Source organism: Rutilus rutilus, assembly GCF_951802725.1.
Source record: "Rutilus rutilus genome assembly, chromosome: 3".
Classification (NCBI taxonomy): domain Eukaryota; kingdom Metazoa; phylum Chordata; class Actinopteri; order Cypriniformes; family Leuciscidae; genus Rutilus; species Rutilus rutilus.
Window position 1 is genome coordinate 36393166 of NC_140211.1, and position 26141 is coordinate 36419306.

General features: G+C 39.2%; 2 protein-coding genes across 9 annotated transcripts in view; both read left to right on the plus strand.

Annotated features, from left to right (window-relative positions):
* Positions 1-6575, plus strand: part of nhsl2 (NHS-like 2) — a 65793-nt gene extending 59218 nt beyond the window's left edge. For 3 of the 5 annotated variants that reach the window (XM_084404105.1, XM_084404107.1, XM_084404108.1), the window contains exons 5-8: positions 1207-1344; positions 1650-4145; positions 4260-4407; positions 6097-6575. In XM_084404105.1, coding sequence (XP_084260231.1) covers positions 1207-1344; positions 1650-4145; positions 4260-4407; positions 6097-6418 — 3104 coding nt within the window. In that variant the 3' untranslated portion in view covers positions 6419-6575. The remainder of the gene's footprint in view (positions 1-1206; positions 1345-1649; positions 4146-4259; positions 4408-6096) is intronic. The other 2 variants (XM_084404106.1, XM_084404109.1) reach the window with 1 other exon arrangement.
* Positions 6576-11512: 4937 nt separating this feature from the next.
* The window catches only part of arhgap36 (Rho GTPase activating protein 36), a 36325-nt gene continuing 21696 nt past the window's right edge, over positions 11513-26141 (plus strand). The window contains exon 1 of one of the 4 annotated variants that reach the window (XM_084404096.1): positions 11513-11959. In XM_084404096.1, the coding sequence (XP_084260222.1) occupies positions 11867-11959 (93 nt within the window). In that variant the 5' untranslated portion in view covers positions 11513-11866. Of the gene's footprint in view, positions 11960-23665; positions 23860-26141 lie in introns of those variants that run through there. The other 3 variants (XM_084404097.1, XM_084404098.1, XM_084404099.1) reach the window with 3 other exon arrangements.

Below are 26141 nucleotides of genomic sequence, written 5' to 3' on the forward strand. Positions count from 1 at the left end.
GATTGCTTGCATTCACATTTTATATGTACTTTAAATGTTAAAGCATTTCCTCCTTTCTCAAACTTTCACCCTATTTTTTTTTTTTTTTTTAAAGCTCTTGTTGGAGTGCTGCTCTTGCTCTCCTTCCCCCCCTCTCTCTCAGCTGTCCCACACCCATCTCTCTAAATCTCCCTCTTGACTATCTTCTTGCTCCCCTCTCTGGCCTGGACACAGTGAAGAGTTGGTTGGATCCATAAGACACAGATAATGCTGTGCTTATAGGCAGCCTGGAGTCTGATTCCCAAAGTGGTGCTGTTCTTCACCCGCTAAAGATAATGAACAGGTAGCTGTTGCCATGGCAACATGCAGCTCTCCCTCCTTCGCTTAGCTAGGAGGTGCAGAAAAAGCTGCATAGAGTGAGAGACAGACAGAAAGTGAATGAGTGAGAGAGAGAGAGAGAGAGTGAGAGAGAGAGAGAGAATTGTAGCCGATGGGTGGGAGCAACAGGGATGGAAAAAGAAAGATTTTTTTTCACCTCCTTTTTGTTGGTATTTTCATGAATGAAGCCAGCTCACGTGTTGGGAACCAAATGAGGTTTCACTGGGTGTTTTCGGAGAGCTGTTTTCTGAGAAACAAAAGGGGTATCCATGTAAAAAACATAGTGAGAACTAGGCTTAATTAGCACATTATGTTCAGTTCCTTTCATCATTGTAGAATGGTGGACCATTTATCACAGCACACCCTCATGCAACGGGTGTTTAAAATTATTAAACACCCAGTCCAATGCAGTTCTTGAAAACACATCAGCAGTGTATTATCCCACAGAAAGGAAAGAAAGTTACATAGATCTTCCATTGGGTAGTCCTTAGTCAATGCCCAGCTCTTGTTTTGATGTATTATCCAGTGTCCATTGTCTGATTTCATTTCTCCAGATCAATCTGGCACCATGATCAAGTCTCCAGCTAACCATCTATTTCATGTTGGCTATTGCTTTTATCCATAATATACTTTTTTCTTCATAAATTTACCAAAATGCTTGTCATTGCATACTCAGGTCTGATTACGCGGTCATGGCTAATGTTTTTCAGCCCAGTCATAACATGTATAGAATAATGTAGCTTTTATGCAACCATTTTAAGGTCATAAAAATAATTCATAAAAATAAAAAATTATCTGACTGAAGACTGTCAGTTAGCCTGACAGCTGGTATCTCATATCTTGCCTCAGGCCAGAGCTTTGATAAGCACTCCGCACGGCACAGCGAACTGCGGGCCCCCTTTAGAACTGATTCAGCGGTCAACCCAAAAACCGTTCGCCGCCCGAGGAGTGTGGTTGCAGGCCCTGATGTCACGCTGCACTGCCAAGGTGACTAACAGGAAGTTAGGCAAGTTACTGACAGGGTTTAGAGTGCAAAAAGAAATAAACAGGAAAAGGACAATGGGCACTGACCAATGACTTGTATCTAGAGTAATTTGTAAATCTAAAATCTAATGTTTGTTACAGCCACACAGAAGCTTTGACAAACTGTCACACAGATTGTAATTTATTTTAGCTAACAATGTTCTGATTGAAATGCATCTTTCAGAATCTGTACAAAAATTATACTTATCTAAGAATGAAGGACTAAATTCTCTTTTTAAACTATTTTTTTTTAACTATTTTGTCTTTAGGTGACAGCAAAATTCTTGCTGTTGATCTAATACAAGGTGCCTGTTCCCCTGGAACCTCTCAACCCAGATCTTTAGAGCCCACCACCGAAAACACGGGCCAACAGCATATTCCCCTTCGGAAGACCCAGAGCGACCTGGAGTACAGTGTTCCCCCATCCCCGAAGACCCCATCATGCATGATGGATCATGCCACTCTGATGTGCCCAAGCCCCTCCTGGAATGGCCCAAAAGGTTCCACTTTCTCTCCTTCCTGGAATGACTCCTACAACTATGCTTTGGTTACGAGCTCTGCTTCTAAGCAGCCAATATCTAAAACTGGAATGTTAACACCTGGAGGTGAAGGAGGTGGTCTAATCTGTCCATCCCAGACCAGTTCAGGCCTCTCCATGAGCTCAGGGTCACACTCCAGTTCTTTCACCTCCATCTCGGAACCATGTGGGCACAGGGTGTACAGTGTGTTCACACAGGGCAGTGGGGTTGCCATAGGGAAACGGAATGACACTGAGGGGGCAGCTTCCACTGCAGTCACAGGAAATACCAAAAGTGAGCAGGAGAAGAGATCAGCCCGATCCAATATATTCAGGTTCCGTGAACGTTCACTTTCAACACCAACAGACTCTGGATCATTTTGCTCAGCAGATAATATATGTTCCCCAGGTGAGGCTGTCCCTGTTGTTCCAGAGGGTGAGAATTATGCCCTGCTATATCAGAGTAATAGCTCGGAGGATAGCACAAGCATTGATAACGTCTCTGTGACCACAGGTTCAGACTTTCTTCCAGATAGTCGACTGAGGTCACGCTCACGCAGTATCTCACTAAAGAAATCTAAGAAAAAGCCACCGCCTCCAGTACGTAGTGTATCCCTGATGAAAAACCTATCAGAGGTTGGAGGAATGGGCTCCTACCACAGTGAAGGGCGCTTCAGGGATGGCAGACCCAAGAGTCTCTTTATCCCTCGAGATCACCATATTCAAGATTCATTCGTGCCTGAGTTCCTGATTGCCAAACCTGAGGACGACACAGATCAAGCCCACAGTAGTTTGGAGACATCTTCTGATATTTCTCAGCCTGCTGACAGGGAAACAGAGCTTGGGTTTTCTCCTCACTGGCCGCTCAATGAGTGGAAGTCCAACAATGATCCCTACCGCTCACTGTCAGGTTCAAGCACAGCCACAGGTACCACAGTGATTGAGTGCATGAAGGTGCGGGGCAGCTCAGAATCCCTGAATTCACCTTCAACCTCACGAGCCACGTCTCCATCCCAGCTCTCAATTGAGGCTGAGACTAAGGTATCCCCCTTTAAGCCCCCATGTCTCATGTCTCCATCCAGTGGCTACTCAAGCCAGTCTGAAACTCCAACCCCAACTATATCAAACACCCTCATCACTGGACCTTCTCCTGTTGGCTGCAAGATGCGGCCAAAGATTCCAGAGCGGAAATCTTCCCTCCCAGCTTCTGCAAAGGATAAATCACGGTCACGTCTTTCATTTGAACTACCTGCAAACTCTCAACTGGATTTGTCCTCTGTCAAACCCAAGCCTAAAGCCAGCCGACGCCATTCTGACACATCTACAGCCAACAAACCAGGTAAACTGAGCCCCAGTCAGTCTTCTCTGCCTATGGTGACCACAACAGACTTGCGAAACATCCGCCTTCGTTCAGTAAGCCGCTCAGAACTTGAGGACAGTCCTGATGGCTCTTCTGACATTATAGAGGAAGAGCAAATTCGAGATCTCAGCCCTCCTATCACCCCCTCTAACACAAAACAGTCAAAGCCACCAGTTGCAATGAAGCCGCCTCTACCTAAACGACCCATGAATTTGATGCTTAAATCTCCCTCATCCTCCCCTCTGGCACCTGAATCTCCTCCATCTTCCCCTGTTGACCGACCCATGCCAGTGGGTAACATCTATATGGTTGTAAGAAAGCCCAAACCTAAACGACCAGCTCAGTCATCACTCAGCACATCTGCAATAGCCCCTCAAGAGCCACTCCGCAGCTATGTACCTCCTCTCCCCGAGTTTGACCTGGAGCATGGGATTCCCATTGAGGAAGATCTTCCATCCCCAAGTAGCCCAGAGAGAGAGGACAAAAGTAAGACCCTTCCAAGTAGAATGACAATATCCTGTTTAGCAGAATTAGACAAAAGAAAGCCTAAGGTACCTCCTCCAGTGCCCAAAAAACCCAATGTCCTTCTTCTGCCCTCACCAAGCAGCCAGACCAATGGCGGGGCAGAGAGGCAAACTCTACTTTCCGATAGCATCTCCCAGTCACCTACAAGTCCATCAGCATCTGAGATTGAGGGAGATTTGCTTAAAGATGAAGATCAAGATGATCCTGCAAAGCTAATTTTACATGGAAACCATACATATTCTGAAAGTTATGAGACCTTTGAAAATCAGGAGAATGATGTGGTAGTTGAAGAGAATAGTTCAAAAGATTCAGGTTTTCAACAAATTACGGAAAGAGAGACACCTCCAGCATTGACAGTAAAAGGTTAAACACTTTTTACATTTTCAGTTAAGATGTTAATTTAAACAAATACTGTTTTATTTAGATATAGCCAATTTGTGGTTTAATTTGTGTTCTTTTAAAAATGCTGCTCCACAGAAACTTATGCAGAAACAGAAATATTGGAAGAGAACAACTCTGCAGTTGACAAGACCGAACTACACATTACTGAGGAAACAGACGACGATGTATCTGGCCACACACCCACAACTCATACCACTGAGGACCTCTTCACCATCATTCACAGGTACAGAATTTGTTTAACATTCACACTGACTCATTTAACTATTTCTGTCTGACCAAAGTTACTCACAGTTTGGTGCAATCTGGCATAATGAACTAGCCTGGGTTTCCCCATACTGCCTTGCTCGCAGCGCGATTCTATTCACGCTGCTAGGCAGTCTGGACACCATGGGACAATTTTTCCCCTGAAAAAGGGAACCAATCACAGAACGGGGAGGGAGCAGCAAGATGATGACGACACCGAAGCAGTTTGTTTATATCAGACTCGACGTTACCTTCTACCCTCATGTTTATCTTTCACAAACGGTAATATTCGCTAAACGCCATCGTGTACAAATAAATCTTTGACCCATCGTCTTTTTCCTCGTCGAATTTCTCTCACTCAACATACGTCATCTGGTATAATTGAAGCGATTGGCTATGAGCTACATACAGGCGCATTTGATAGACATTCATTGCGCCCAATAAACGGCTCTGGGCATTCGTAAACCACGCCTCAAATACGAGAAAATGCGCACGTAGTTCCCAGACCAAGTCTCAATGAGACTTGGTCTGACGTTAGCCAGGCTAATAATGAACATACATGCGGATATGGTCTATTACCTGATGTTTATTTATTTTATTTTTTTCCTGTCCGACTGAAATAAAATTACTTTATTCATCAATGTCACATGTGAATTGATAGCTGCACATGATCTTTGTTATACATTTAAATCATTATATAAAAGTCATCTTGTGAAACCATCTAATTTAAATCATCTTCGTTAATTAAAGATTTACTAGAACTATTCACAAATTAACAATAACTAAAACGTTTTTTTTTTTTTTGTTTTTTTTTACTTTTTACAGTTTATATACTGGACTGTTTTGACTATTTAGGTTTTATTATTTCTTTCTTCTACAAAGTACTATTTCTGCCCATGTGGAAATAATTAATAAGTATAATATTTATAATGATATAACTATGTTTTGCTGGAAACAATTTTTTCCAAGACATATTTCTGTGGGTATTTGACTATTTAGGCTCAAACTCGAAGCCCAAAGTATACTTTACTTTTTTGTGTTTTGCTTCGTCTCAAGGTACACACACAGAACGCAGCCTATATCTAAGTGTTCGAGTACTCAATTGATTTCTCTTTCGTGGCTTAATAGACTGCATTTTACGATAATACATTACTGACAGCTATACTGATTTGGATGTTAAGTTTGACCTTTTTGGGAAGGACGAAAGTGCACAGCTATCCATGAAAGGGGTGCATAATTTATATTTATATGATAAAATTAGTGCATTAAACAATTATTATTATTATATCCAAAATTGAAATCTGAAATACAATTTGATTAATCACCCAGCCAATTTTGATACCATCGTAAACCCTGTGAATTCATTATAATCAAATATATCAAATACTGTATCACTGGGATACACAGCATATGTCAGTGTAAACCAGGGTTCCTCAAATCTGGCCCTGGATGGCCACTACCTGGCAGAGATTGTTCAAGCCCTGATCAATCTCGCCTACCTATAATTTTGAGTAACTCAGAAGACCTTGATTGGTTTGATTGAGCTTGCTCATGAGTCTTTGATTAGGGTTGAAGATAAGCTCTGCAGGGCAGTGGCGCTCCAGTGCCAGATTTGAGGAACCTTGGTGTAAACTTTTACAAAACATTTGTATTGTTCTGGCTTTCCTAGGTCAAAGAGGAAAGTTCTAGGTCGCAAGGAACCAACAGATTCTTTTGGAAGTAGGCAGTGTCTGGTCTCACCCGTGAAAAGCAGTAGCACAGACCTCCGAACTCTGGGCCTCGGGACCACTCCTAGGTCAAGCTCACGAAATGAAAACTTTATGGCTCTTCTCCAGAAGAGGAGCAGCAAAGCCAGCAGCGGGACCCGAGTTTCTGCCATGGAGTTGCTGAAGAGCACAAACCCCTTGGCACGACGAGTCACTGAGTTCTCTCAGTCACAACCAGATGGGAGCGTGACAAACACATCAAAACCAGCTCAGCAGGACCAGTGATTCCACTTGTCGAGAACCACATGCTGGCTATCAATATGGCTGGTTTTCCCAATGCTCCACTGCCCATCTAAACGGTTTAATTTACAAAGACCTCATGCTGAAGGAAAGTAAGTGGGTTTGAGTTGTTGCTTTCAGACAAGGGGATCACACTGATGATGTAAGATTGTTGAGGAGTATAGTCAGTATTAAAGGAAACTGAACCCACCACTGATACAAAATTCTGGCGTAGAAATCTGCTATTTTGGAAATACGAATGAAACTCTTGAATGGAAACTGCATCAAGAAATATTTTCAAGACTGTTCACTATTTTAGGAGCCCAGCCTATATTTGAGGCCAAAGCCTGCTCTGCCCATTTCAGTGGTGGACTAGAAAGTGTCTTAGTAGGATTATTGTGTTTTAAAAGACTGCACAAACTCGCACAGAGAGAGGAGTGTATGACATGAGTCGGAAACATTCCACAGAGGTTGTAAGCAAGGTCTGGTACCCCTAAAAAATGAAGCACTTTCACCAGTACAGGAACTAGTTTACATGACAAAAAGCTATATTTGTTATTTTCCCTTGTTTCTTTTCCGGTGTTATTTTTTCAAAAGATATGAAAGGCCATATAAATGTCTTCTTGAGTTTATTTAATCTGTACAGAACTATGTATACGACATATAAATATATATATATATACGAAAATGTAACTGCTTGATCAAAGACGCAAGGGACACAAAACTGTCCATATCTGTGACAATTCTTGGGAAACTGCCTATTATTTTATAAGCTCACAGCACACAATGGATTGAAGTGGTCAAATTGAACCATCATCATGCAATACACATGAACACACATCTAACGATCTTCCCACACTACCAGAAGTTTAAACAGACAGCATATAGCTATGATTGTGCCCAACATACAACAAATCAAAATTGACATAGACAAAACATATCTTAGAAAAGAGCATTTGTGGACGGTACAAAATGAGGGAATAACACAGGAAGTGGGAGACAAACTGGGCTACAGAAGAGGGGCAAGTAAGCGTTACCACAGAGTCATTGTTTGGTGCTGGCGGTACATTGTGTCAAATCTCTCAGGGGTTTCTTTGCAACTCAAACCCATCATGGCTATTGGTCAAAGTGTATAATCTCTTAACAGAGATTTTACTCATCAACACACAAAGTATCAGGGACGAGATTTGCCAAGGCCTATGACGGTGAAAGATGACAGGATTCATACAGCTCTCATTCTTGTTATTAAGACAAATTAGACAGCTCTAAATACCACAATTCCAGATCATCTCACAAGACAGGATCATTCAAACCCAAGTATAAAGCTTCTCACTTTATGTCCATTTCAGACTATGCATCAAAGCTGAATCAAACCTGCCCTTCTGTCTGCACTGGCAGTAAACGCCTGTGAATGTTAAGAAAGGGTGTGGCAGAGCTCAACACTTTATGTTTAGATTACATTTTTGACCAAAAAGAACATAGTAGAAAATACTTTTTTAATGGTTGCCCTCCATGCAACTGCAAGACCGGATTGTAGATCGATGTTTGAATGCACAAAAACTTTGCAGACTTTGATCACTAGTGGTAATTTACTCAAGAACTTGAGTAGGTCATCTGTGGTAACTGACCACCATCCTACTTTAAGGGAATTTTGGAGACTACTGCAGACCGGGGATCTACAACAGGCAGCCGCAGAGACTGAAACTTCAGAGACTGCTTCTTCTTACCATTCCGAATGAAGCTCCCCTTCCTCATGTGACTGTTCTTCTGGCTCCCAATCAGACAATGGACAGAAACCTGGTGCTATTGAGCCAGAGCGCCCTCAGCAGTCCAGGAGAGGAAATGCTTGGCAAAAATCTGTTCTAACTCTTGATATTCATCTTCTCAGACTAGTCGTTCAGGTATTCCGACAATATGAAAACCATAACGTGAAAAAAGAGACAGAATACCACCACATTAAAATAGTGTGTGACTCTTGTTTTAAATATTTAGTGAATGAAAAAAAGTCAGACAACCAGTGTTTATTTGCCTTGTACTCTGGCGTGAAGCCTCTGTGTTTTTAAATGCCTTGGTATTGCACTTCCGTAGAAGTATGCAGAGTTTCTTTTACTCTTTTTAGGATTTACTACTATGATATTTATCACTACTCTTGTGTACTCTGTGCTTAACCCTATCAATGTCAACAGTACTCTCACAGGTACATGCAGAGGAGAGAGGAAGGAACAGTGGAAGGAGAAGAGGCAAAACAAAATAGAGAAATGTACCTTAGTGGACTGTTAGAAGCCCTGCGCATCAGTAATGTAAATCCCACGGAGGGGAGACAAGTATCCATTGGAGAGACATACTTTTATTATAATCACATTAGTAGCGTTTGACAAACTGACATGAATAAGTGACAAATTTCTCTCTAGAGTTTCACTGACTTCACTCAAGCCATTTTCTGCTCATTTCCTTTTTCCTTGCATAACCGATAGGGGTCAATTCTTTCTGAATCACATTTTGGTATACAGAGTGAAATGTGCCAACTGAGGGAGAAAAAAAGGGAGTCCTGAACAAGTTTGTTAACAACCATGTCAAGTGAAACCAACTACTTTTAATCAATTCTTGTCATCGCAAGTTGACAACTCCCCGCATCACGCATTGCCAGATTGAATGGGAAAAGCTTTAAAAATTGCAGATTGCCCTTGTTCTTTGGGAAGAGAGAAAAAAAAAAAGACAGGATGGGAAGGTTCCTCAATGAAAATTATATTTTTGTTATTTTTTTCCTTGGAAAGACATTTTAAAATTTGCATATTATAGACCTCACCCTCCAGCAGAAATGAAGGTTGCTGTGGGATCTCTAATCAGCTGCAGTATGTCTTGCCTATGTGGTAAAAGGTATATCATTAAAATAAATTATTTTTCTTGCATAACAGTCCTTTGCAGTTGTGGAGTTCTTTTTCTATTTATTTACACACATACACGACATACACACATTCGTTTTTTATTTTTTTTTTATCCATAACTGATTTTCCATACGATTTGAGGTCTTGGATCAGAGTTCCCTTCCAAACTGAGAAGCACACAAAACATTCTGTTGGTAATTCTACAACAAACTTATGTAATGACGTCCATTATGAGAAAACTGAGCAATATTGCCCCCTTGTGGGTTTATTTTTACTCTCCGTTTCTGCTTTATCAAACTTCTGCAGCGCTCACCTCAATAGCAGCCACAACCGCGGTACTTTCATAAACACCTGTTTTTCGCTGTGCAATGGAAAATTATTCTGATCCATTAACCTATCGTGTGCCAACAACAAAGGTCACTGAGGTATTTTGATCTAACTGTAACATCATTTTTTTTTTATGTTGCCTAGGCTAACACAGTCGTTCAAATTTTAGGGGTCAGTAAGATTTATGCTAGATGGCTTCATTTATTGGATCACAAATACAGTAAAAACAGTAATATTGTGAAATATTATAATTTAAAATAATGTTTTCTATTTACATATAATGGAATCATTATGTAGCCTATATAATTAATTTATGTGATTTTCATTTTCAGCATCATTACTCCAGTCTTCAGTCTCACATGACCCTTCAGAAATCATTCTAATATGCTGATTTGATATTCAAGAAATATTTATTTATATATTAGTATATTATATTATATTATAATATATTATTATTAGTATCACTGTTGACAACAGTTGTGCTGCTTACAGGTAGGGTAGGAAATTTTTTTCACTTTTTGTTATTCTGGTTGAAACTGTTCTAAATAAAATAATAAAAAAATACATATGTTGTGTGTGGAAGTCTCAGTACCAAAAATGTTTTGTCCAATCATTGCATTCGGTCCGACTGCCTGTCAACATATGTATTTTCATACCTGACATCACAAGTCATCAGCACGTTCCATTAGGCTATGCAGAGAGTTGTAGACACTCACAGAGCGTTGCAAACAAACAGCAGCAGCCTTTTACAGTTCCTCTTGAACCATAACAACAAGCTTATGCTACATTCATGCCATGTCGTAACCGTAATTTAGAGACAGGAACCCGTGACGTTCCCCTCGGAGCTGTTCACGTCCTCGGAATCGGATTTATGCGTTTCTTTGGCAACACTATCAACGCTGAAATAAATCTTGCGTTTTGGAGGAGGCGTGGCTTTGGAGACGCTCTGAAGGGAGGGTGGGATCTTGTGCTTTCAATGCTAGCTTGCTATTGCTAGCCGCTCCAAAATTGCCTACCCTACCTTTAATAATTTTGTAGAAGGATACTTTTTTTCAGTATTCTTAGAAAGTACAAAAGAACAGCATTTATTTGAAAGATTATGCACCTCGGTCCGTACGAAACGAAATTTCGGAAGTATACTGAAGAATGACAATAAAGCTTGACTTGACTTGAAGAGAAATCTAATGTATTAATGTAAAAATATTCAATACTTCCTTGCAAAATAAATTATTCCTTTCTTTTAAGAAGTAAGAATGATTAAAACAATGTTGTTACAGTAATAACTGAAAAAAAACTACTTGTTGAAGAAAACAACATTTATTCAAATGATATGTCTTTAAGAAAGTGTTATTTTTACAATGAGGTAGCTTTTTATATTGTGTTGCATATGGCTGGTCTGTACAGAGTACAAAAAGTTATTTGTAGGCCATTTATGACATGAGCATGCATGAAGTGTCTTCACCGAGGACTTTGAGCATGCCTTTTGCAACTTATTTGACAGCACAGTAATATAATTTTTTGTAAATGTGATATAAACTATTACAGGGGCCATAAAATGTTAAAGAGATCAATGTCATTAAGGCACATTTTTTTAAAAGATTTTTCTTTCTTTGTTTGACACACAAGATGACACTCACCATCAACTATTAAAAAAATGAGATCAAGTAAGTCATAGTACTTATTCTAGTATTTCAATCAAATCGAATAGGTCATGGAGCAAAGTTCAGCTCTCTGCAATTACTACTGAGATAAAAGCTGGACCGACTTGAACCTTCAGACCTTTTTATGGCATGCACAGTTAAGGAGGTTGTAATGGGAGGATAAGTGAGACCTGATCCCAGCCACCGGCACAGCCCATACTAATGCATTCCCAGTGCTTCCTGGTGCTGCATCAGAGAGAAGGCTGAGAGCTTGTCAAACTCTGAGCAGCCAGTGGCACATTTCCTGTTGTTGACAGGCAAGGAGAACAGCAGAGGCTGCGCTGAGCTGCGTGCAGGGACTCGCATTTTATCAGCCGGAGTGCACACAGACACTCTTTCACAGGAAGAGCTGCTATCACTTCTCAGATACACAGACGCAGAGGAAGCTCTGACACTGAACCTCTTACCAACGGCCCAGAAACAGGAGCTGCTCCACAGGTGGACTGACTCCCTCCATCAAGAGTCTGACTGAAGAAAACAAGTGGAGACTGCTTTGTTATTTATTGAGTTTTCACCTGATCTGAGTGTATCCAGGAGGTGTTATGGTTTTGTTCTACATGGGATCGGATAAAACCTCATCTATAGTCATGCAGCCTGAGGACCCTGTTCGCCAGGACATGCAGTTCTACTATGTGGTGAGTGGGGGAATTACCTACAGTCGTATGCAGATGTGTACTAACGCAGCGTCAAACTATATGATAATGTTTTATATTAAAAAAGTGTAAACCAAAGGTACTTTGATGCTGTCAGTGCACAGTATTTATATTTTCCTGCAAAGACTCATTATCAATAACACAAGCTCTCTACCATGTGCCTAGTTGTAAGCAACCAACCTGTACATAATGGTTGTTCCAATATGAATATCTCTGGCTGTAAATGACTGTAAATATGAATTATTTACAGCATCAGCATAAACCAATATTAATATAAGCCTATTTAGGGTCATCAGTATTGGTAAACCTGCTATTAAACAGGTTGTCTGTATATTTCTGCACTTTGATCCATGGGTTGATCTCCAGGAACAATTTAAAAAAGGATATAAAACTAATATCTACAGTTTGTTGTACTTACAAGTTTGAACTAAAGGCCTTAAAAAACTTCTTCTTTTTTTTTAAGTAAAAGCAATAATTTCAGTATGTAGTTATATGTTTCTAAATAAAGTAGCCCATACGCATTATAGTTTGGCTGCTAATGATAATTGTGGCTGGCGATGCAAAGATGGCAGGTTCAGCTCTGCATGCGGACCGAAGAGTTGAAAATCCTGGCACTGTTGTGCTGGACATTTAACCCCAATTTGCTCCACAAGGACCGTCCTGGCAATTCTTGCAAAAGGTTTCTGCTAAATGACCTGTAATGAAATTTAAGATCAATTCAGAATGAAGGCTTTGTCTCTAATGGTTGATTTAATAGGTTCGTCACCCGTTGGGTCAAGCCAATCTGAACAGCGTAAATTTAGTTAAACTCATTGGGACATCACATGAGCTAATGAGGCAACATAGAGAACACACTTACCGAAATCTCAGGATCTGCGTCAGCTGATCCCATCATTTAGTTGCTCTTGGTGGCAAAAGATTAGGAAGTTGCTTCAAAACAGTGCGCAGTGGAAAAGTACAAAGATTTGATGGATTGGCCAACATCTTGGACAGTGTGCAATATAATGAAGAACATATGCTGTGAGTGTGAGTGTGAGTGTGGGGGAAGGGGTTCCCTTCTATTTCATCCTGTCAGCTGTCTACTGATAGCCATCGGTGTACGTTAGAAATAGGACAGGTGCAAAACCAGCAGTACTGTAAACATCTGCGCTAATTTATGCCCCGTGTCCAACAGCATTTCTCATGACATACTTAAGTTGTTCTACCAAAAACAAATAACATTATGGCGTTGCATTGTGAAGAGCTTTTATTATGCTTTTTCACTAGGTAAAACATGCAAGGGTCTATTCTCATGGGAGACAAAACAGGGCCACCAGCTTTCACATACTTAAGAGCTTCTGGATAATGATTAGAGTCATTCTCTGGTGCTGCACATTCCTGCAGTGTTAGTCAAGGTAAACAGATTCATGTCTAATGTCAGTGCTTGATCAATGAGGGGCTTCTCATCTCTACATAATACTTTATAGATGAGTCAATATAATTATTGCATACGGCCAAACATACTTAAAATCGGGGTATGGTAATGCTGGAAAACTCTTATTGCCAACAGACTGTGTGAGGGAAAAAAACGTCGAATATTTGCTAGAACATTGGAAAAATCTGCATTGGAGTGTTGGAAGGATTGGAGCCAGGCAGAAGAGGATTAGACTGTCTCTCTGTGTCTAGATTTACAGTTCGAACCAATAAAAGTAGCAAAAATAAAATAAAACTACAAAACGGCACACAAGCTCTTGCTTTAACCAGCCAAACTCTACATGAGTTAGGAGGTTTAGTTTCACAGATACAAGAGAGGTCCCTTGATCAAAGATGATTTCTAAGCTCTTTGTGTCTTAATGCAAGGGTTCCCCAAACTAGGATCCTTCTAGAGAGGTGTAGTTTTTCTTAAATATCTCTTAAATTTCCACAAACTTTATCTCTATAACTTAAAATGATTTGATGAAATTTGTGGGGTAAAATGCATTCGTTCTCTTATCTTATCCATGTCATATTTATCAGCCTGCTTATCAATTTCATGTCATTGTCATAAAGCTTATGGTAAGCTAAAAATAAGGATAAACAAACAAAGACACAAGTGTAAGGTATACAGACAAAGAAAGAATATATCTTTTCTTCCTTGGTAGCACAGCATGTGCCGATGCATTGCAATGTAATATAATGATGCCCTGAAATGGAACTTGCCGTTCAGTAAGTGACTCATGTTGATTCAGTATAGCCACTCTGATGGAATCAGTGATTTTGTTCAGTGAAGGGTTCATCACACTGATTAAACTGAGAGGGTATAGCCAAATTCCAATAGCCATTTTGTTCCCTTGAAGGGCACCCCTGCTGAAAAATCCAGCATTGCTGGTCACCAGCACAAGGCATGTTTTGCACGCTGGGACCATCATTTCATGCTGGTTGCTGGTTTGCTGGATTTTTGTTTTGCGATGCACACAAGCTCTTTTTAATTTATTTGAACTGATTTGTGTACAGATCATTTGAAACAGGAGACAATTCATTTGATGCTTTGAAATGTTTTATCAGTTTACCGGTGACTGATTAATAATGTAATCATAACTAAAACAATTTTCAGCAGAGGGAGCAAAAGAAATCGCAAAGTTATAATATAATTCAATAAATCATATGTTTTAACCTTATATGGTTTTTCCTTTACATCATTAATGTGTTGAATATAGAAATATGCAAGCAAAAACATTGCTTGTCCCCAAAAAACTACTTGTACACAGACAGCTGGCCTACTTACAGTACACTCAACATCGCACGACCATGTTGGTGAACCAGCTCTACCAGCTCTGTTTTGCTTGAGAACAGCATGCTGGGTCATAGCTAGACCAGCATAAACCAGCCATGGAATTCATGCTGGTTTATGCCAGCAGGGACTGTGAGAAGGGGACGCCACACAAAGGGAAGTCCTAAATATCAGTGAGCATCTGAACTCCTTCACAAAATTTGCAAAAGCTATGGTCAAAAGAATCATTTTACCATTTATTTTCAGATCCAAATTTAAGTAGAATGATTGTGTGTGATGTTTTATGTTAAGAAATAAAGTAAATGACTAAATGTGTTTCAAAAAGGCAAATTATAAGAAACAATTGCCCTGGGCTTGGTCCTTCGAAAATAAGTATAGGGATGCTCACTTGGGATTGAAATTCGCTTTCAGTTTTTAAACGATTCATCAAAAGTATCTGCTCATAGGGGTATTTGTTCAATCAGACTGCACAGTTCATGTTGTAGTTTGATTTTACGTGTAGCCAGTAGGCGTGTAACGATACCCTCATGTCATGATTCGATACATATCACAATACTGAACTCACGATACGATATTATTGCGATACTCCGAGACATATGATAAAAGGTTAACAAAAAATTGACTGTTTATTAAACTGATAAATTTGATATTACATTGTGTGTATAAATGAATATTCTTGGACTTGGTGCTGGAAACCCAAAGCACAGAACAATAGAGACACCAGAATAAAAATATTCATGATTCTGAAGCTGAAAATACAGAGTTATTTTAGACGAATATGTTTCTCTGTCACTGACTAGATACATTTAAAATAATGCAGGCCACTTTTTTACACAGATATTGCATTATTATACATTATATTCAACATTATATACAATATTTTAATGTAGTACTGACACTAAAACTCTGAAAACTTATTATTATTTGTTTTGGGTCAACTATTCACGATACATATTGTCACTATTCACGATACATATTGTTGCATTTTTGTATTGCGATATATTGTGAAACAATATATTGTTACACCCCTAGTAGCCAGTGAAAATTTGCAGCCGCATTGGAGTAAACACTGCTGTGAGCTGCGTCGTGGCAAAAATATACAAATACAAGTTATGCTTTTCATATTTAAAAAAATGTTGGTAGCAATTTATTTGACAGTCCTCTTCTCCGTGTATATACTATGTACTTATTATAGTAATTGCAATAATTGGATAATAACTAGGTACTAACCCTGAACCTACCCCTAAACCTAATCTTAACCCATGTAGTTAACTTATATTACCCAGTACTTTCTTAGGCAAGTACACGTAAGTGCACGTACTGGAAAATAAAGTGCAACCAAAATTTGTATATTTCTTTCTTGGCATGAACTCATCAATTCTCACACTTTGCGTGACTCACTATTCCCAACTCAGTAACCCACAGCTTGAAAATGGCTATTTTGAAGTCAGCATGAAATTGTATTAAACCTATTATGAATGATTCATCCATGCATAGGCTATGTTTCTTTTTTAATTTATAAAAAATAATTTTTAATTCTTAATTCAATATCAACTTCCCTCTGGTGATGCATTTCGGATTTTTCGAGTTATTTAGTATAATTGACAGCAAGCTCACATCCAATCAACAACTGATTGTCAAAACCAAGTCCCGCCCTACATTTATTTTTCTTTTGATAATCACTCAGATGTGCTTCACAATATGGAGGAAAATACCCGTCTCTGCTTCCATTACATCACTACTTTAAAGTACACAGTTATACTTCAAAGCTTGTCACCAACTTCTGCGGTGAGCTATCACATGACTCGAAGCATTTCCAGTTGAAAGGTTTTTATCATATGATTGATGAACATAAAAGAACAAAGGAGGTTTGACGTTCTAAGAACTTCCCTTTCCTCCCCTCTTCCTGGTACATTTCACAGTCAAGCCCATTGAAAGGTATGCCCACTAAGTGTTGGGAGGTTTACTGGAGGACACCAATGGCCTTAACTATGATTTTAATTGGAAATAATACTAGCCTACTGTATTATCTGAGGGATTTGAGGAAAGGCCATTGTGTGGAATGTGAGAATTCAAAAGTCTTGCCTTCATTAGAGAATCAGCTTAAATCTTCTCTGTTGTTTGGAATTAGAAGAGAGTGGCTTAAGACCTTTGAGTTGCATCACACACAAGTCAAAAGTTGCCAGAAAGAGTTTAAAACCTTGTATCCTTTTGAGTGTTTACAGTCCTTTGGATCATACTCAGATCTAATTGAAGTTTCTGACCTAAAGGACAAAGAGGTTTTTCATTTTACAAGTGTTTTTATAGACCGTTATGCACTCATAACTGCATCATTTTAAACCTCAAAGCAAATTCAATCTTCTTTATTTGAAGTTCAGAAACAGCATCTTCAGACAGTGTGTCACCATCTCGTGTCACAAGCCTCTGCACCCTAAAAGGGAATCAGTTTATGTGTTTTATTAAAAAACTCCATGAGAATAAATTGGATAGACTGACCAGCAGAGCTAAGCAAATAATGAAAAAGTCAAAACAATCTATGTAGGGCCAGAAGTCAAGAAGTGAATGCGTAAATGGAGTGCATTCAACCAACATATATCTAACAATCAGTTTTACATCACTGGAAGCTGATAGAGAACATTAGTGTAAATTGCCATAGCTGATTGATTGACTGATCAATATCAAGCTGAAAGAGACGTTCCAGCCTATATAGTGATCGCAGCCTTCAGCAATATTGTTATGATGTCTGTCATGATTGCGACCCAAATGTGATTCCTATATGGCAAGATTGATTATCAATACCATTTCTTCCTGTTTGCAAGGACTGGTCATCCACATGACATGAATAAATCTGTTACATGATGCACAGATATATTTGGTTGTTGTTTAGTAGACGCTTTTTTTATCTAAAACTGAGTAAGGTCAGATTGGGCTAAATGTAAAATCAAATTACCTCAAATTAAATTTTTGTTGTTGCATGTGATGACCTCGAGGTAAATTTCCCAGTTCATATAGTGACAAACAGGTGTTTAGGAAAAAGTGGTGTTAAGTGTTTGGGTTGAAAACCGTTCTCAGAGGTATTATTTATCGTGGATGTCAGTCTGTGGTGGTGGGCGATCTCTTTCAGAATAATGAGCAGAACAGTAGAGAGCTGTGCCGATGGGTGGAGAATGTCCTGTTTAGAGAAGCATGGCATCTTTGTTGAATGTTTTTCTAAATGGCATTTCCTCTGCATGACCTCTAGGGATACTTTGAAGAACAGATTAATGTTATGATAAAGCAGAGAAAAGATGAGAGGATTGAGAGGATAAAAGGAAAAGGAAATAAGACGAGTTTTGTAACGCGTTACGCAATCCGTCATCCTGAAAGGTGAAATGAGACCACACTGGCCCACACACACCTTGAACTTCTGATTTACTGAATAAAGCCACTGATGGAAGTCACTTAGAAGTGATTTTTTTCTTCTTCTGGATTTTGCTCTGCTGCTCTATTAAAATTTGGTTATGTGTCACTTTGTGTTTTGAAAGATTCAAGGGTCGATCATTTTTTATACAGTGAGGAAAATAAGTATTTGAACACCCTGCTATTTTGCAAGTTCTCCCACTTGGAAATCATGGAGGGGTCTGAAATTGTCATCGTAGGTGCATGTCCACTGTGAGAGACCTAATCTAAAAAAAAAAATCCAGAAATCACAATGTATGATTTTTTAACTATTTGTTTGTATGATACAGCTGCAAATAAGTATTTGAACACCTGTCTATCAGCTAGAATTCTGACCCTCAAAGACCTGTTAGTCTGCCTTTAAAATGTCCACCTCCACTCCATTTATTATCCTAAATTAGATGCACCTGTTTGAGGTCGTTAGCTGCATAAAGACACCTGTCCACCCCATACAATCAATAAGAATCCAACTACTAACATGGCCAAGACCAAAGAGCTGTCCAAAGACACTAGAGACAAAATTGTACACCTCCACAAGGCTGGAAAGGGCTACGGGGAAATTGCCAAGCAGCTTGGTGAAAAAAGGTCCACTGTTGGAGCAATCATTAGAAAATGGAAGAAGCTAAACATGACTGTCAATCTCCCTCGGACTGGGGCTCCATGCAAGATCTCACCTCGTGGGGTCTCAGTGATCCTAAGAAAGGTGAGAAATCAGCCCAGAACTACACGGGAGGAGCTGGTCAATGACCTGAAAAGAGCTGGGACCACCGTTTCCAAGGTTACTGTTGGTAATACACTAAGACGTCATGGTTTGAAATCATGCATGGCACGGAAGGTTCCCCTGCTTAAACCAGCACATGTCAAGGCCCGTCTTAAGTTTGCCAATGACCATTTGGATGATCCAGAGGAGTCATGGGAGAAAGTCATGTGGTCAGATGAGACCAAAATATAACTTTTTGGTCACAATTTCACTAAACGTGTTTGGAGGAAGAAGAATGATGAGTACCATCCCAAGAACACCATCCCTACTGTGAAGCATGGGGGTGGTAGCATCATGCTTTGGGGGTGTTTTTCTGCACATGGGACAGGGCGACTGCACTGTATTAAGGAGAGGATGACCGGGGCCATGTATTGCGAGATTTTGGGGAACAACCTCCTTCCCTCAGTTAGAGCATTGAAGATGGGTCGAGGCTGGGTCTTCCAACATGACAATGACCCGAAGCACACAGCCAGGATAACCAAGGAGTGGCTCTGTAAGAAGCATATCAAGGTTCTGGCGTGGCCTAGCCAGTCTCCAGACCTAAACCCATTAGAGAATCTTTGGAGGGAGCTCAAACTCTGTGTTTCTCAGCGACAGCCCAGAAACCTGACTGATCTAGAGAAGATCTGTGTGGAGGAGTGGGCCAAAATCCCTCCTGCAGTGTGTGCAAACCTGGTGAAAAACTACAGGAAACGTTTGACCTCTGTAATTGCAAACAAAGGCTACTGTACCAAATATTAACATTGATTTTCTCAGGTGTTCAAATACTTATTTGCAGCTGTATCATACAAATAAATAGTTAAAAAAATCATACATTGTGATTTCTGGATTTTTTTTTTTTAGATTAGGTCTCTCACAGTGGACAATTTCAGACCCCTCCATGATTTCTAAGTGGGAGAACTTGCAAAATAGCAGGGTGTTCAAATACTTATTTTCCTCACTGTATATATATTTTTTAGATGTCTCATGCTCACCCAGGATGTCAGCCTTATTTGATAAAAAAAAAACTGTAAAAAAAAAAGAAGTAATAATATGAAATATTATTACAATTTTAAAAAATAACTGTGCTACTTTAAAATGTAATTTATTCATGTGATGGTAAAGTCTTCAGTGTCACATGATCCTTCAGAAATCATTCTAATATGCTGATTTGCTCCTCAAGAAACAATTCTTATTATTATCAGTGTTGAAAACTGTTATATTTTTAATATTTTTGTGGAAAGCATGATTTTTTCAGGATTGTTTGATGAATATAAAAATAATAAAAAAACAGCATTTATTTGAAAGCTTTTGTAACATTGAATTTATTGTCACTTAATTTAATGCGTCCTTGCTAAATAAAAGTATTCGTTTCTTTCACAAAATGCACTTATGACTTGCCATAGATGTTAGTATGGATATTTATTATGGATGTGTAGTGTGTGATTTGTGTGAGTGTGTGATTGTTCTGCTGTGCTGTTGTATATTTTTGGGGTGAATCATGCAGTAATAAAGAGGTCAATAAAGAGGTAATAGAGAGGTCAACCCATAATATTGTTGAGTTGCGCTGAATATTGCATAATGCGTAAAATTGTTGAGCAAGTACTGGAGACAGAAAGAGAGAAAATAAGAAAAAGAGAGAACAGTGAATATCTGAAGTAATGCTCAGCCAGGGCATTCTCCTTTTTCTCTCTTTCTGTCTCCAGTGTTTGTTGATACAGACACAGCTTCTCATTGCAAGAGAAAATCGTACCAGCAGCAATAAGAGCGCTATAAACATGGATCATGACTGCACTGCAAAGTGAGCGATAGTCGCTACCTTTTCCCCCTCAGCATGTCAAGACAGAGCTTCAACTCTGCAGAGGACATGATCCGTTCCGAGAAAAGTATGAGGGTAACAGGAAGAACAGGTGAATGTCATGATTCATAAATGACTCATGATTTTTTTTTTTAAATGAGTCAAGGCATTTTTATTGTGCTGAGATGTTATAGTCTATTATTTTAAAATATCTTTATATTGTTTATTTTAATGCCAGTGAAATTTTATATGATGTGGTTGAAATGTATTTTTGATGGTTCACGCGTTGTAGGACTTGCCAACTTTGACCTGTAGTGGGCAGTGTAGTCTATAGCTTTAAGTCAGAGTCGGCTTCCACTAAAGCCATAACACAAACATTATAACCAATAACTTCATGATGTATTGACTTACCTGATGATAAGTGTAAACAATTTATATAAATCAGATTTTTCATAGACATGATATAGTATACATTTAGCTCAGATATGCGTCACGATTCCTGCATCATCTGAGCAATCGCAGCAAACCTGCACACACTGGATTTTACTCCTGTCCGCTCTATTGGGACAGGTCTGTCCCTGTTCCTGTCCATCCTGTATCAGGGTCATACAACCCTGTATATTCACCTAGTAGCACTATGTTACGGCCAAAACAGGAAGAGCGCATCCTTGATGCCAGGTTCAGAGGTCAAACACATGAAACTGAGGGCCACTTCTCTTTTAATGGCCGGATATGAACATTCTCATGTGTATGGAAAACTGCTGGGACAGTCATCACTTTTTTTTCAGGGAAGAATGAGAGTCCAAAGTTTTTCACGGTGCGTTTCTGCCAATGATTTATTCGATCTCATACATAAACACAAATCAAAATGAAATGTTAGTGTTTTTTTTTACTGAAGCACATCATTGAGGACGAATAATTTATGAAAGTTAAACGGTCCTCCCTAAAATCAGCCAAAAAAGGTTTTTTTTGTTTGTTCAGCACCCTTCTTAAGTGATGAAGGCTCTTTTGGCAGTCCTGACGTTGTGAAAACAGTTTGACTGTGGACGGATGGTATAAGTGATGAAGACATCTGGACTGTATTTTCATCCCTGGTGGAGATGGAAGAATCCCCGGAGAGCTCAATCTCATCCAAGCCCTGCAGATGGCAAATTAATGGCAAATCCAAGACATACCGCACACAGCCTCACACCACATTCCAAACGCATTATTCAGAGCCGCACATTTATCAGCCTCAAAAAATATGTCTACGATTGGTGGCACTGTAGTTATTGTAGGCCAAAGAGGTTTAGAATACCTGGAGAAAAGTTATCCGTTGGCTATAGGCACTTGCTGAGCTGGCACAGGACCCCTGTCAAAAGCACAAATATCATCCAAAAATCAGTCAACATCTACTTGTGATGTATATGTTGCTAGTAAAAATGTTATTCCATCAGAATACACAGATGAATGGCAATCTGAAGAGATGGTGTAGTTACGATATCTACCAGCAGGGGCTCACTGCTTCACGCTAACTAGCCAGACCAGGGTTACTTGTTCTATCTAGGTCCACGTTTGTCTATAATATTTGGTTTTTACCTCAGACTTGTCCTGTTGTCTATTACTTCCCGTGTGTTGTGTGTTCAGGCTTGACTGAAGACTAGTCCAGATGCTACCAACTGTTCCACTATCCAGGATCTCCTCACTAATGTGCTCAATCTGTCAGTCTGTCAGCTAGCCGCAGTGAAGTGCTCTAATAGGATCATTTGCTGAGCCATCAGGCACTGACCAAACAAACATCTCAAATACACACTCACTTACGCACAACACGGGCACCACTAGTGAAAATGCTTTTATTTTGCATTCTTTTCTCTATTACGAATTATGCTACGCTGAATTTGACTATTACTTCGAAATTAGCATGTACGTGAAATCAGAAGAAGCACCATCCATCCAAACTGCTTGGTTTATTTGAAAGAATTATACATTAGTTTGGGATTTGGGAACCCAGGTCCTGTTGCAAGCTACATAAAAACTACACTACTGGACTAACAGTTCCCACACTTATTTACTACTAAGTTTTAACATAGTGTTAGGGTGAAGTCATGCCTTGCCTGCACCAAGTGAGTCAGAACTGCCACTGGTGCCCCTTAAAACAAACTGGTGCATGTTAGCACATGAGCTGACATGAGTTTGTGCAAAACCTGATGATCATGTTATCCAGCATGATTGTTTTTTAAAAAGAAAGAAATTGAGCATTTTATTTAGGAAGAATGCATTAAATTGGTCAAAAGTGACAAAAGATGTTAAATATTTATATTTCAAATAAATTCATCAGTGAATCCTGAAAGGTTATGGTTTCCACAAAATATTAAGCAGCATATATATATAAAATCTTACCAACCCCAAATGTCAGCCTTTTGAATTTTTCCCACACTTTTCCCAGAACACACTGAGCACAAAGACTCTTATGGTATCTTTGCCTTTGGCTGAAAGGTTATCGTAAAAGTGGAATTTGTGTAACAGATAAATCTTAGATTTGTGAGGTCAGCAAAGAGTTGAAAGGTCAAGCTTAATTTGTCTGTGCTCATCACGAGGCAGCCAGTTTGTGAATGTATAGTGTGTTTGAATTCGTCACTCCACCTTCTGCCCGAAGCCCTCATTTCTCATTTTTCTTCCTTTCCCTTCCCGCTGTCTCTGTCTCTCTCTTTCATCATTATCATGCTGTTTTAATATTTCCATTGCTGTGTAGAGAACAGGATTTCAACAGGAGTGAACTCATAAACACACGTAGAAGGAAAAAGGAGTAGAATCCCTGCAGTGGGAGCTGGGAAAGGAGGACAATGTGTCTCTAGACTCCAGTGTTTATGATGCTGATGTTGAGTGACAGTCTGAGTTCAAAGCTCTGCTGTATCAGTTTCAGGCTCCTCCCCCTCTGCTCTACGTCACTGTGCGAGTGTTTACGTGAAGTTTGCTCTTGGCTGCACTCTGATTTCCAAGAGTACATGGCAGATGGAGAGGACAGACCTCCCTCTCGCTCTTTATCCTTCTCTGCTTCTGTCTGTCTGTCTCATGCTCGGGTCGGACCGGCTGTACCTGTCTGAAGAGTCTGAGGAAATTGCTCATAATCACAGAGTGTGTGTTTCTATCAGATACGCCGCCTGTCTCCTAGACTGCAGGTAGAGTGAGTGATTGGTGTGTGTGTGTGTGAATGCAAGTCAATTTACATATTTAATGAGCAAAGTTTTTGTCTAATTGGCTGCAGTATTTTAAAGACTATACCGAACGTGTAGAATACATTCAAATGCAGTGATAAACAGAATGTGCTTGGGGAATAGCATTACGCAGTGTTTATGCCACTATTTGCCACATGTGTTTGTTTGAGATGGTGCAGTGTTTTTGTGTTTGTTACGCGTGTCCCGCTAAATCTGGATTTCACGTGCTTAACTACCAGCTGCTGTTTTAAATAAAGATGAACAGTCTGCTGTAGGCTATAGTGTGTATCTACCTAATGGTGACGTGACGCTCAGTTTAAATTTTTCTAGGTATATTAAGTTATTAAAAAATTCAGTTCATACAAAAATGACTTGAATAATCTTATTCAACATCTTCAGTTGTTTCTGAACTAATTATAATTCAATTTTTTTGTGTACATTTGTATATTTAAGGTGCAAGGAAAGTGTTTTACTATTTTTTTTTAACGTGATGGGTGCGTTTTTCAATGTCATTAAATTGAATGAAATTATTTTTTTCAAATGAATGTAACAAATACAAACAAATGTAATTTCAAAATAACATTTATAGATGTTTAAATGAGCTCACGCTACATTATTTGTCACTGACACTGATTAACAGAGTGTCTATTTGGCTTTGCCTTATGTTTTTACATATTTATTTCACAAAGATGTTTTGATATTCTTGTGGAGACGGACCTTAGCAAAAATACTGCAGTCTCTCTCTCTCTCTCTCTCTCTCTCACTACTACAATAGCATTGTGTCTGTTTATGAGACTTTACCTCCTCTGCAGTGGAGTTGTGTTTAACATTTTTTCATGTCAGTTTCAATAGCCTTAAAACATAAAACAGCCTTCAAATTCCTTGGGATTCAGTTTTCTTTTGTTGACTTTATCCCATCAGGTACATGAATATAACCACTTATTAGACCACCAGACAACATTACACACAGAATGATGACTTTAGTATTCTTGCTTTCAGGAAACTCTCTGTAGAGAATAATGCATACTTCATTTCGGTGCAATGGAGGGATGCTGTCAGCCTAAGTTCGAAACATTTTGGTTTTCTAATTGTTTTGGATCTAAGAGGTTACCCAAAAGGGATGCTCTGTGTGTGAGGGCGGATATTGTGTTTCCCTTTTTGTTATTTGACACAGGATATCTTAAATGGATAATTCAGAATGGCTGACTGTTTGTGTTTTATTTTCTCACTTTTCTTTCAGTTCTCTAAATGCACAGATAGGTCGGTCTGGGGCTTGGTGTGTTGCTCAAGAGCAAAGAGGTTCTCTGTAACTTTCCATTGTATGGACAGGATGCTTAGCCACTCGAATCGTAGAGCTGTTTATCTTCACACACATTATTATGCGCTCACAATTATGCACATTCACATGCGTACCGGCGCACCCAAACAACCAACTGATTTAAATGCTTTCACCAGATGTAAATGAAACTGGATAAACAATAGAAGTTTATCACACACATACATGTATGCATATACTTATCATCGTCACAAGAATAATCTGATTGTGTTGCTTTGATAGGAATACCAGGAACGGTCCTGACCTGTTATACAAACACTTTGAAATTATTTAAAAGGGGCATCTGGAAACCATCAGCATGTTTTTAAATGAAAGTATTTATGTCAAAGGTCTCATAAATGACCACGAGCCAGGTTTCAAGGATCAGGAGACAAATATGGTCAGGGCTCAAGAAGTACATGAAGTGGAAATCGGACAAGTATTCTGAAAGAAAATAAGAGCATGGACTGAGAAAGACTATTTAAGGAATAAGCTATTGTTTGCTCTGGATGGCTACGAAAATCTCTTCAAAGTGAAGTGAAGCAGTTTCGCAAAACTGTTTACTTGATTGTTCTAGTACTCAAGAGCGGTCTTGCAACAATATTTATGGGCCTCTGATGTTTTTGTCTGGGTCTTGTCATGCGCTCAGGTATGTCTCTGCACATGGTTTCTGGTCTCAGATATGAATGCATGAATATGATTTACAAATAGACATAGCAGCCTGTTATTTTCATGTTCCCTGTCAAATAATAATTTTTGTTATTGGAGGAACATTGCGTTTTAGCACAATAAACGCTCAATAATAAGCAGTGATTGGCTATGATCCAAGGACACCAAGATTTTATTTTTCAATATTAAATTTCCAATTTTTTCCATTGTCTATTCGAGATTTTCCTTTGATTTCAGCTACAGCCAAGACTAATATATTTGA